The 13,133-nt window shown below is 44.6% G+C and overlaps 1 protein-coding gene across 1 annotated transcript in view; it reads right to left on the reverse strand.

The window, feature by feature from the left end:
* Positions 1 to 13,133, reverse strand: part of LOC148519656 (NFX1-type zinc finger-containing protein 1-like) — a 371,972-nt gene that overhangs the window by 48,916 nt on the left and 309,923 nt on the right. Inside the window, exons 23-24 of the mRNA XM_088476329.1 lie at positions 5,238 to 5,383; positions 860 to 970 (exon numbers count right to left, since the gene is read on the reverse strand). Of these exons, the coding sequence (XP_088332455.1) occupies positions 860 to 970; positions 5,238 to 5,383 (257 nt within the window). The remainder of the gene's footprint in view (positions 1 to 859; positions 971 to 5,237; positions 5,384 to 13,133) is intronic.

The raw sequence follows: 13,133 nt of genomic DNA on the forward strand, positions 1-13,133 counted from the left end.
ATGACTAGAGAACTGTCACACAGTGGATACTTTTTGTAGCACAATTATTACAAGTCATCGTTTCTGATACATCACCTTATATAGGCTGAATTATCTACCTATCTCACCATCAGGATCCCAGTGTAAATAGGATGCATGATAACAAAGAGGATTTTAGGATAATTATATCTTTATTATTATTATTGGGACAATAATGACACACACATCTGTTTAATATTATTTTATTATTTTTAATAAATATTTTTTTCATATTTCACGTTAGAAGTTTATTCACATTTTACCATAATTAATTAAAAGTTATATTTTATATTTATCTTCAGTGCGGCAACAAAGAGGACATTTCTTTCTCTTCTTGTGTTTTGGCTCTGAATCAGGACCATTGTCTTTTAGTTAATTTCCTTGCAGTTTTAAGAAAATCCCCTACTTTTCAGGCCATTTTGGGTAGAATTCCTTTGCCGTTTCAGGAGGTATAAGACAAAAAATTTTTTTTTTATTTCTCAAAAATCAAAAGGTATCATTTGTGTGTATCATTTGTGTGTGCAATTCATAAACAGATTATTGATGTTGGAATATGACCAGTCCAAAAAGAACAATCGGGTGAGAAAATCCTAAGCAGTGAAGAGGTTAGAATTGATTCTTATGGAACTGCCACCTAGTTCTGTTCTATTTACACCTCTGCATAACATTTAATGTACAGTAGAAAATTTGATTCATTTCCAAATTTCTGGAGCTGATCAGACACTGTACATTCTTCTAAATCACATTTTTTTTACAGCATGTCAACAAACAACTAAAGCAAATAAGTAAAAGGAGAAATTTAAAACCAAAAGCACAATTTTAAAAAAGTACAAAGGTTTACCTGATAGTCCAATCGTACGTATGGGATGTTCATCCTGATTAATCTTTCAAACATTGATACTTCTAAGTTGAAATTTTTTGCCAGTTCATATACATTTGTGCTTGGGCGGAGCTGTAAAAGATGGTGACATTGTACAAAAATATCAATCACCTGGCAAAATAAATAGCCTTCGCAAGTTACTGAAAGACTGAAAACAACACAAAATCTCAGCTGAGCTCATGTTTTAAAAAATGTCTGCAGATCCACAGAATAACAAAAATAAAAGACTACAGATGTGTTCACATACACAGGGCCGAAACTAGGATTTTTGTCACCCCCTCCCCCAAAAGCAGGTCGGTTTGTTGTTTCGTGACACAGAAATGCCGCTTACAACACATTATGCCACAGTGATGCCCTTCACATCACATTATGCCACTGTAATGCTCCTTACACATGGGATGCAGTTCATTTACCAGAGTCCGGAATAGCGGACGTCAGAATCCCGATGCTGGAAGCCCGACTCTGTACTAAAGATAGGCGTCTAAATACCGACGCTTAACTTTAGCCAAACGCCCGGCATCCCGAACGAAGGTAAGCAGGGACTGTTAGCTGTTAGCCGCAGGGGGAGGGTTAGTTTTAGGCACCACCGAGGGGAACTTAGGGTTAGACACCCCACCAGGGAGGGTTAGACTAAGGAAAGGGGCGGTTAGGGTTAGGCATCACCGGGGGAAGGTTTGAGTTAGGCACCACTGAGGGAGGGTTAGGGTGAGAGGGGGGGGGAGAGGTGGAAGGGTTAGGGTACTTACCAGCCCCAGTCGGCATCCTGACGGTTCGGGCTTCCAGAGTCGGTATTTAGTCCGCCGGCAATACATCTGGCAGCATTACATACCGATTCCTTACACACAGTAATTACCCTTATAACACACTATACAAATATAACACAATACAGTGGAAACTGTGAGGTATCATGTCATGGGAAAATCTCACCCAGGATCCTTTTGACTCATATTGTGCCACACACATAGGCAGATGTCAACCCCTCCCAGTGCAGCAGACACTGGCTGCTGCTACAGTATGGGACACCCGGGGCTAATGATACCAGGGGCAGGGCGGAGGGAGGAAATATAAGAATAGCTGATAGAAAATAAATACAGCTGACATCAGTTATTAAAGACAACCCCCCCGTCGGCACACCCCCTCCCCTCCAATACCCACACACCTGCGGCTCCAGGACAGAGGGAATACAGAGAGAGTCACCCAGTGGCAGCTCTCAGCAGCCACTCACTCAATGCCCCATTGGGACTGCCATGCAGGCAGCCAGCCAATGAATAAGAGCAGGCAGCTGCCGCGTGGCACAATTGCCTGCCTGACTGCCTGAGCTCCGGTCTCTGATGCGCTGCAATGGATTGGCGGGCAGGGGGGGTTTCTGGGAACTCAGAACTCCCCCTGCGTGCGCGTATGCTGCTTCCCTTGCTACTACCCAGAGCCAGGAGCCACTGTCACGTTGCTGCTATCATCAGGCTCAGCCTCTGACATTATTGTAATCCCCTGCAGGAGGGGGAAGAGCGAAGCGGGAGGTGGGCCCATCAGCCAGTAGCACTAAGTGTGGTTGGTTGCACCAGGACCAGCGTTAAAAGTGTAAGAGTGTATGTTTACTGTTTTAGTGTGTATGTATTTGTTAGTGTGTATATATTTGTATGTATGTGTTAATGTGTACAGCAGTGGTTCTCAAACTGTGCGCCGTGGCACCCTGGGGTGCCTCAGGTTGTTGGTCCAGCACCAAGTCAAATTATTTATGGTGAATGTAATGTAAATATGTGGACAAACAGAAGTGCAAACCTGTCCCCATCACATAACTGAACCTAAGGATGACAGGTAAGGCCAATTTACTTCACTTTACTACTTTACTAAATTTTTTTCTGAATTTCTCAATAACAAACTTTTGGCTTAGGGGTGCCGTGAAAACAATGCTGATACTCTAGGGTGCTGTGATTTAAAAAAGTTTAGGAACCATTGGCGTACAGTATATATGTGTTAGTGTGTGTATACTGCATAAGTAAACTGTATGTGTTAGTGTGTATATAATGTATGTGTATGTATATTAGTATATATGTGTTAGAGTGTATATGTGTATGTATGTGTATATATGTTAATGTGTTAGTGTGTATGTTATATAATATTATATACATATACAGTACATACAGTGCATCCGGAAAGTATTCACAGTGCTTCACTTTTTACACATTTTGTTATGTTACAGCCTTGTTCCAAAATGGAATAAATTAATTTTTGTCCTCAAAATTCTACACACAATACCCCATAATGACAACGTGTAAAAAGTTTTTTGGAGATTTTTGCAAATTTATAAAAAAAAAAAAACTAACATGTACATAAGTATTCACAGCCTTTGCTCAATACTTTGTTGATGCACCTTTGGCAGCAATTACAGCCTCAAGTCTTTTTGAATATGATGCCACAAGCTTGGCACACCTATCTTTGGGCAGTTTCGCCCATTCTTCTTTGCAGCACCTCTCAAGCTGCATCAGGTTGGATGGGAAGCGTCGGAGCACAGCTCCTGGCATTCACGCCAAAGAGTTCAATCTTTGTCTCATCAGACCAGAGAATTTTGTTTCTCATGGTCTGAGAGTCCTTCGGGTGCATTATGGCAAACTCCAGATGGGCTGCCATGTGCTTTTTACTAAGGAGTGGCTTCCATCTGGCCACTCTACCATACAGGCCTGATTGGTGGATTGCTGCAGAGATGGTTGTCCTTTTGGAAGGTTCTTCTCTCTCCTCAGAGGAATGCTGTAGCTCTGACAGAGTGACCATCGGGTTCTTGGTCACTTCCCTGACTAGGGCCCTTCTCCTCCGATCGCTCAGTTTAGACGGCCGGCCAACTCTAGGAAGAGTCCTTGTGGTTCCGAAATTCTTCCATTTATGGATGATGGAGGCCACTGTGCTCATTGGGACCTTCAAAGCAGCAGATATTTTTCTCTACCCTTCCCCCAGATTTGCGCCTCGGGACAATCCTGTCTCGCAGGTCTACAGACAAGTCCTTGGACTTAATGCTTGGTATGTGCTCTGACATGCACTGTCAAGTGTGGGACCTTATATAGACAGGTGTATGCCTTTCAAAATCATGTCCAATCAACCGAGTTTACCACAGGTGGACTCCAATTAAGCTGTAGGAACATCTCAAGGATGATCAGTGGAAACAGGATGCACATGAGCTAAATTTTGAGCTTCATGGCAAAGTCAAATGTGAATACTTATGTACATGTGATTTATTAGGTTTTTTTTAATTAAATGTGCAAAAAAACTTTTTACACGTTGCCACTACGGGGTATTGTGTGTAGAATTTTGAGGACAAAAGTGAATTTATTTGATTTTGGAATAAGGCTGTAACATAACAAATTGTGGAAAAAGTGAAGTGCTGTGAATACTTCCCGGATGCACTGTATATATATGGGATGATGTGCTGCGGTCCTTCCTCTCCAGGGCTCCCTCCCTAGAGTCTGGTTTAGGAACGGATCTCCAACGAGGAAACTGCACCAATGTACATAAAAGGGGCAGGGCAAAGGCTGGAGAGCATGGTCCCTCACTCCTTTGTTGGTCCTTCCCCCTCACATATGAGGGACCTGCTGCCTCTGCTGTGGGAGCAGCAAATAGCAAGAATGGAAGACACTGATCAGCAACGGGTACTGTTTGTGTGCTGTGGTGTTGGTAGTTATTTGCTGGAGGAGTGTGTCTAGGTGCTACTGCTAGGGTGTTAGTGAATGCAGGGAGAGTGTGTGTGTCTGGGTGCTGCTAGAGTGTTAGTGAATGCAAGGGGGATGGGGTGCATTTGGGTGCTGCTGTAGTGAATGCAGGGTTGTGGAGAGAGTGTCTGGATGTTACTGTAGCATTTGCAGTGAATCTAGGGGGGAGAGTGTGTCTGAGTGCTTCTATGCTGTTATTAGTTAATGCAGGGGGGAGGTTATGTGTCTGGGTGTTGCTGGGGTGTTGGTAGTGAATGTGGCTTAGGGGGAATGTCTGAGTGCAGCTGGGATTGGGGTGTTGGTAGCGAATGCAAGCTGAGTGGGAGCACCAACAACTTTCTCGCCTCAGGGCTCCTGGTATGAACTTAGATCCCTGAACCCACCCACCTACTAGAGTTATTTAAAAACTTTAGGGAATGAGCAGGATTAGGCTAGATGTCCATATGTTTTGTTAATTGTAGTAAATTATAAGCAAACATAGCACTAGGCCCAGTTCCCAGATCCTGATATCACAGCTTGTGCACCATCCTGATGAGTACCCATAACATCACAATAATATAAAGCAATTTTTTTGTGTGATGAGAATATTACATCATTTACTATTTCAACAATATTCTCTTTATTAATCTTTCAAAACATACCTGCTGATGGTCTCCAATCAATATAAGGTGCTGACAACTGGAGCTGAGTGTAGTAATAATGTGAGCCTCTAAAACTTCAGCAGCTTCCTCAACTATCACAATATTGGGTTGAACATTTTGGAGTATCCTTCTGAACTTTGCTGCACCTAGATTTAATTGATGTGTAAATCATTTTCCAATATATTGCCTGCATTTGTTAAATCTTGACCCCAAAAAATCAACACAAAAGATAGGTTAAACAAGTGGAACAGTAAACAGATTAAGGGCTCTATTAATGAGTGATTTTGTTCAACATGTTAACCTGCTTAATATTGTCATAAATAAATTATTTTAATCTGCTGAGCAAAATTGTCACTTTGTCATTCATTTGAATAGACAATGCATTACCTTTGAAATGCAGGTGAAAAACTTACAATCACAAGCAATGTTTACATGGTGGCCAGTCAAATTTAAATCAAATGCATTACAGGAAATGCAATTAAATAGTACTGCGAAATTGTTCTAGCCCTGGCTATGGACGTTCTGTTGCCATTGAAATTGTCGATTGCAATAAATGAAAAATGTTCATCATCTCATTGGTTTTCAGGCAATCTCAATTGCCTTAAGCCAGTAACATTATTGGAGTGTTCCATGGTGATTAGTATATAGGAGCTGATTCAGACCCGCTCACTATGATGCGAACGCTCGTAGCTGGCCGGTAGTCACTTTCTGCGCATGCGTACGCATCTCAATGCACGTGCGCAAACCAGTGCGAGAGATCGGGATTCATTTGCTCGCTGTGCATAGATCGCTCATCAGAGTGAGTGACAGGAGAAGCCGTTTGTGGGTGGTGACAGGGGCAGTCTACTGGAAACGGGGGAGTGGAGGTGGAGGTGCGCACGCAGGCGTGCCTGAGTGTTTCAATGCCATTTCAGAGGCGTGCATAATTAAAAGGCAGCACCATAGTACACGTGCTTGCGGCAGGGAATAGTCAACCTCAAGCGCTGCGATCACATCTGATGGTGCTACATATATTAAAGTTTTCAAGCACTTCCAGGAGATGACGTGCGCAAGTGGGCATCTTAAAAATGGCCGGTGGGCGTCTGCATACACAAAGTGATCGCACGCCAAGACATAGTGGGCGTGCTAATGCCTTGCCGTGTGATCGCCTGCCTTGCTGGGCGTGCGCTGGATTTGCATATGCAGGGAGCGAGCGAACGCATCTAGCGAGCAGGTCTGAATCAGCTCCATAGTCTTTTACTTTAGTTCCATATATGATTGTGAGATGAACACTTTTTTTGAGGCCTGAAAAAGTGTAGATCTGCATGGTGATTTACCATTTAAAGTTAACTACACATCACTATATCAATAAGTAGAAATTATGAGACTTGGTCAAAAATAGGATTTTTCACTATTACCCCTTTTTTTTTTTACCAAAAACCCGGCTACAATTCGGGACATTTAGCAGGAAGTGAGCACGGATCAGAGCTCGGTTTGACCCCTTTTGCACCAGCGGTTGAACCTGGGTTTTTTTCTTCCGTGACCTCGGACCTCCAGTGTTACAGTGGATGCTTGGAGATGATGTCATCTCCAAGCTCTACTGAAGCCAGCCAATCTGCTGGTTTAAGGCATGACCCGGGTCATCCTCCTTTCTATGACACCACGGGGGATACTGGAAGCAGGGCCGCCATCAGGGGGGGACTGCCGGGCCTCGAGTCCCGAGCCCGGAAAAAGCAGAGAGAGAAGGGGGCCCATGTAGCAGCGATGCTGTTGTTGTAATACCAGCGGCATTGAACATACGGCGCCGACCACGAGCCATCTAGAGCTCCTGATTGGCTGCCGATCCGTGACCTGTGATTGGCTCGCACCCAGTACCATATTTATGATGGTTGAGCATAATTGCTGTCGGCGCTGCGCAGAGTGAACTGGGCAAGACGAAACCACATGACCTGCGATGGTCACAGATCATTCTTCACAGCAGCATCAACTGTGCAGCCAGCTGAAGAAAGAGAAACCACTAAAAGAGGTACTACAACATAGTCCCTGACCTAGCCCTGTGCTTCCCCCCCCACCAGTCCAGCCAGCCATCCCTAACCTTTTCACCCCTTGTTCCAGCCAGTCTTACCTGCTCTCCCCCACCTGTTCCAGCCAGCCTTCCCTGCCATTTTCACCCCTTGTTCCAGCCAGTCTTCCCTGCCCTCCCACCCTTTTCCAGCCAGTTTTCCCTCCCCTCCCCCCCTTTTCCAGCCAGTCTTTCCTGCCCTCTTCACCCCTTGTTCAACCAGACTTCCCTGCCCTCCCTCCCCCCCTGTTCTAGCCAGCCTTTCCTGCCCCCCCACCTGTTCCAGCCAGCCTTTCCTGCACTGCCCCCCCGTTCCAGCCAGTCTTCCCTGCTCTCCCCCCCCTGTTCCAGCCAGCCTTCCCTATACTGTCCCCCCCCTTCTGTTCCAGACAGCTTTTCAAGCCACTCTTCCCTGTCCATCCCCTAGTCCCCTTCCTTCTGGCTTTTTCAGTGGATCCTGCTTTTTTGATGTGGTGTGCGTGTCTGTAACCATAAACTGGTTTCAGCACCAATTAATGTCCCCCCTGCCACCGGTGTAGCTCCACCCACCTATGCCCCATCCCCCCGCTGCCTACTTTGTGTTAGTACCGGGCCCCCCAATTTCTAATGGCAGCCCTGACTGGAAGCTTGGGGTATAATGAGTGGAGAGAGGAGCCTGCTGGGCACTTTAACATTTGGCACCTCCCCTTACCCCTACAGCAGCAACACCATACATTTTACACTAACAAAGCCCAATAGACAGACTTTAGAATATGAGGGGGAGGAGTAAAGTTATACAAAAACTAGGAAAGAACACAGAAAGGGGCGTCCTGTATCCCCGATGGATAGAAAAAAGAAAAGAATTTAAATTAAGTGAAAAATCCTGATTTCTTTCCTCCAATTAGAGATACTGTAACCTTAGGGGGTTCCCAAAGCAGTTGCTATGATTGGGAGTGCTCTTGCACCTTCTGCGTAAATGAAGCATCCCTTGATGCAAAGGAATCAAACCTAATTTTCTACAGGTATCTAATATCTATACCTCAGACATACAACCCGGGAAATTTCCTGCTCAGACTCGGGAATTTCTCCTGTGCAAATTCCCGGGTATTTGGTCGAGACCCCCCTTTCCAACTACAGTGTCTACCCGGGTAGACCCCTTTCAGACTTAAGCCGGGATCTTCTGCTTACCTGCCTCTCCTCTTCCGTCTGCTCCTCCTAGCCTATCCCCTCTCCGGCTGCCGCTGATGATGTCATAGATGTCATCATTGGGCTGTGCATTTTTTTATTTTATTATGTAATTATTTGTTTTAATTCCTATATTGCCCTAGTGGTCCAGCAGGAGTGCGGGTGGCCCGCTATTGCGGCGTTCTCCAGCGCAGGCGGGTGTCCACAGCGTCTGGCTTGGGTCCTGTGTCTCTGACTCCATCTACAGCGACGCAGCCACCGGCGCGGGGGGGGGGGTGCGGGGAGTGGCAGTGCTGAGCTGCCAACTCTTTGTAAAAGCTGCGTGGTGCAGCCAGGGAGTAGTAAATTCCCGGGTAGCACCATTCAGACATGAGCAGGGTAATTAAGTCCCAGGAAAAACCCTGGTCGATTGAAGGGTCATCTACCCGGGAATGTGTTCCCGGGTAGGTACCTTTCAGACATACGCGGCTCCCCGGGAATTTTGCTGAGGCCGGCCAAATTCCCGGGATTCTCGATATGTCTGAAAGGGGTTTAAGTGGCCTTTTATCCAAGTGTATCCTACATACTGTAACTGTTCCATGGAAATGCAATGCTTTACAGCCCATGAGGATCCTACTGATCTTATAAAATGAGCCTTGAGTTTATCTGGAGCCCCTAGTCCTGCATCCAAATAACCCTGACTGATAACATCCATTATCTATCTTGCAATTGTCTGTTTGTAGTCTCTTGACAGACCCATACAATATAAAATCTGTCTGACAAACATCTTCAAAATTCAATCACTCGTCTCTGATGTAATCTCACGGACACGTCTTCCTCATCCGCCATGACGAAACATATAAAGATCTTCCACTCGTTGTGGCTAAACATAGAGGACTACGGCAGTCCAACCACAGGTTCAGACACATCGATGTCTGAACTTCACAATAACTGGCATAGCGTTGCCACATCTACATACGAAAACAGCCCCCATTGGACTTGCTATGCCCCTGTGTGCGATCATCTGAGATATTTCTACTCAAAAACTTAAACCCCCTCATCCTCTCCACTTCTACATCACTTATGCACAGTGGGTGCAGGACTATTCTTCTTGACCTCCTAAAATCTAAAATAACTTCCTTACATGATTAATCACTGACTTAATTCTATTAGTCAGTGGACAATATTTAGGTACCAAAAACAAGAAGGAAGAGTGGTTTGACTAACCAAAATGAAGGCACAGAAAAGACTTATACAGATGTGTCATACATCTAGCCTCCTTACGCGTTAAACAGCCCTTCTAATTGCGCCATGCTGTGACGTGACTCGGTAGTGCCGAGAGTCTTTTTGTGCAACTTTTTACCTTCAAATGCGTCTTATTCACAATGTGATGCGAATAGCACAAGCAGCTTCTGCTGATTAAAATTATATGCAGCATGCCTATATTCTGTGTACAACTGCGGGTGTATCTGCAAGCGAAACACTATGTTACATTGTTACAGCCACTGACACTGTAATGTACTGTAGCATTTCCCATGCAGATATACCCGCAGATGCACAGAGAACATAGGCATGCCGCATATCATTGTAATCAGCAGAAGCTGCTTGTGCTAGCTATTTACATCACTTTCTGAATAAGACGCATTTCAAGGTAAAAAGTCACACGAAAGACGCTCGCCGCTACTGAGGCACACGGAGCTCCTTTGTGATGTCAGGCACGACTTGTACCGCATGGAGGATAGATGTACAGTATGTGGACACATCTGTATGTGTATTTAATGTTTGACTATACATGTTCAAGTTTATTGTGTCCACGAATAGGAATTTACACGTTCTGTAGACTTTAGGGAGAAAATACTTCAGATTGTCACAATTAATGTTTCCTGCAATGATAAATACACTGGATGGACAGTTTGTTGAGTGGAAATTGCTTCAAATAACCCATAAAAAGCTACAGTAATTTGACATTACATTAGCTTGGGGAGGAATGTAACCTGCAGCCAAAAAGACCACAGTAAAATCCCGAGGCAGGCAGAATGGACTACACTGTAAAATTGAAAACTCCAAATCAGCAGTGGGATCAGCAACGTGTTCCAACTAACATTTGTGCACCTGTTGTTATTGATATAGGTACAATGACTACCTTTTTCCAGATTCTAATATTCTTTCTGCTCTGAACAAAGTTTTCCCTGGGAGATGGAAGGCAGAATCAGGCATTGCCCCAAAGCCAGTATTAAGTATTCATTAAAGCAGAGTGATTATTAAAATATTGGTGGCAAGCTACTGTAAATTCAACCTAATCTCATTTATCTTATTATGAAGAATCATAACATTTGCTAAAACTAAGCTTGGTAAGGAAGGGCTAAATGGCTGGCCTCTCAGTCTTGCGTTGATGAGATCTCTTTTCCCAATTTTTTGCATCCTCTGGGGTAGGGGTGACGATGCCACTGGTAGTCATTCTGAACCGGTCTCCCAGTTCCGGGATCACTGAGACACACCGGTCAATTTGGGTATGCTGGACTGGCTCTGGCATTCGCTCCTGAATACGCCTGTTCACCTATGTCATCATCAAACAGGAAAATCCCGATGTCTACTCTGTTGCAGCTGGGGGAGAGCTCCCAGCTCAACCAGAGAGCCAACAATTCATTTTGGCCATAGAGGGTCTGGCCGCTGCAGCCACCCATCACCACCGCTAAGAAAAAACAGCCGAATGAATAGCCTGCTCCATGGACGTTTACACCCGAAGTCCTTGGACACCGGTTAGCAACTGCGTCTGAGTGCACCGCCATCTTCTGGTGCAGTAACAACCTATCTTGTGGTACCACTTGGATTCCATCATATTTATGACAGGTTGTCCTCACCTGTCTACCAACTCCTTTTAAAATCTCTAGTAGAGACCTCTTTACTTCATGCAGGCCCTGTCAGCTGATATAGTTTGCGTCCCAGTTGTCTATCTCTGTTATACATATCAACATAAGCATTAGAACATTCTTCTCAGTCCACTTCATAATCCTGGTCATTTCCTTCATGAATACTTTTTCTTCCTCACAAAAATGCAACAGCTGCAACAAGGTCTACTTAAATCTTTAGGGGTGTTCCTCTGTGAATACTTCCAGCCTTGTTACATCATTGTTTACTGCACAAAGGTCCAGTACATTTATCAGAAGAAAAGCCCTGAAACCAACATTGTCACACCACAGCCACCCATAGGAGATCTGTGTCAGCTGACAAAGACCACACTACCATTGGTTGAAGCAACAGTCAGGTGAGAAAGACTATAATGACGACAACCTTGGAAACCAAGACAAAGAGCCACACATGGAAGTCCAAGAGCACCTAAAGACAAAATCCTCAGCACGTCACCCCCGCCGCACATGACGTCTGACCACATGAGAAGTCAGGGAAAGCCGGTGCTGGGATGAGTATGGACGATCCTAGGCCGAACCCTGACAGTACCCCTCCTTTTCAGGGTAGACTCCAGACACCCACAAGGTTTATCAGGAAACTTCTTGTGAAACCCTCAAATGAGTTGAGGAGCATGGATGTCCGAGGCCTTGATCCATGCACGTTCTTCCTGCCCATATCCTTTCCAGTCAATGAGATATTGAAGGCAATTTGATTGATGTCGGCAGTCAAGGATTTTGTTGATCTCAAACTCGACACCCCGTTGAGTCTGAACTTGAGGTGTTTTGGGAGGATAACATTGAAATTGATTAAAAATCAGAGGATGTAACAAAGAAATAAGGAAGATATTGGAAATCTTTACCTGAGGTGGGAGCTCCAATTTATAAACCACTGGATTAATCAGTTTGAGAATATGGTAGGGTCCAATAAAACGTGGGGCAAATTTCATGCTTGCAATCTTTAAATGAATGTTCTTAGATGATAACCATACCCTGTCTCCGACTCTTAGAAGGGGAACAGCAAGACATTTCCGGTCAGCAGGAACTTCCATAAGAGGTAACTCTTTGAAATCAGGCACTCGTGGATGTTTACCATATACTGCAAAAATTGGAATGGTATTCGACGCAGATTGGTATCTGAAGTTATGGGAGAATTCTGCCTAAGGTAGGAAATTGAGCCAGTCATCTAAAGAGGATACGAAGAGTCTGATAAAGGTCTCTAGTTCCTGATTCACCCTCTCAGTTTGGCCATTAGTTTGGGGATGATAGATGGATGAAAATTTTAATTTGACTCCACAAGAAGCACAAAGAGTCTTCCAGAACTTAGCCACAAATTGCACCCCTCGATAAGAAACTATCTCCTTGGGTAGACCATGCAGCCTGAAGACATCACGGATGAATATTTTGGCTAACTGCGGTCCTGAGGGAAGAACGACCAAGGGAACAAAGTGAACCATCTTCGAAAATCGGTCAACGATTACCCAAATGGTATTATGCCTTTGGACGGTGGTAATTCAGAGATAAAATCCATGAAAGATGAGTCCAAAAAAGCATCAAGGATGGGTAGAGGATGTAACGGCCCAACAGTCTTATTGCAGGAAACTTTATGTTGGGCACACTGGGCGTAGGACACAATGAAATCTCAGACATCTTTTTTCATGATAGGCCACCAATAGGAGCGTTGTAGGAACTTGAAAGTTTTAAGAATGCCCGAATGACCAGCAAAAAGAGAAGCATGGGCCTATGTCAGCAAATGTTTCCGCAGCGATGGTGCTACAAAGATTCTACCCAGCGGGGGAGACAGGAGTC

The sequence above is a fragment of the Taudactylus pleione genome, unplaced genomic scaffold (assembly GCF_031769625.1).
Source record: "Taudactylus pleione unplaced genomic scaffold, aTauple2 ptg000186l, whole genome shotgun sequence".
NCBI classification, from domain to species: domain Eukaryota; kingdom Metazoa; phylum Chordata; class Amphibia; order Anura; family Myobatrachidae; genus Taudactylus; species Taudactylus pleione.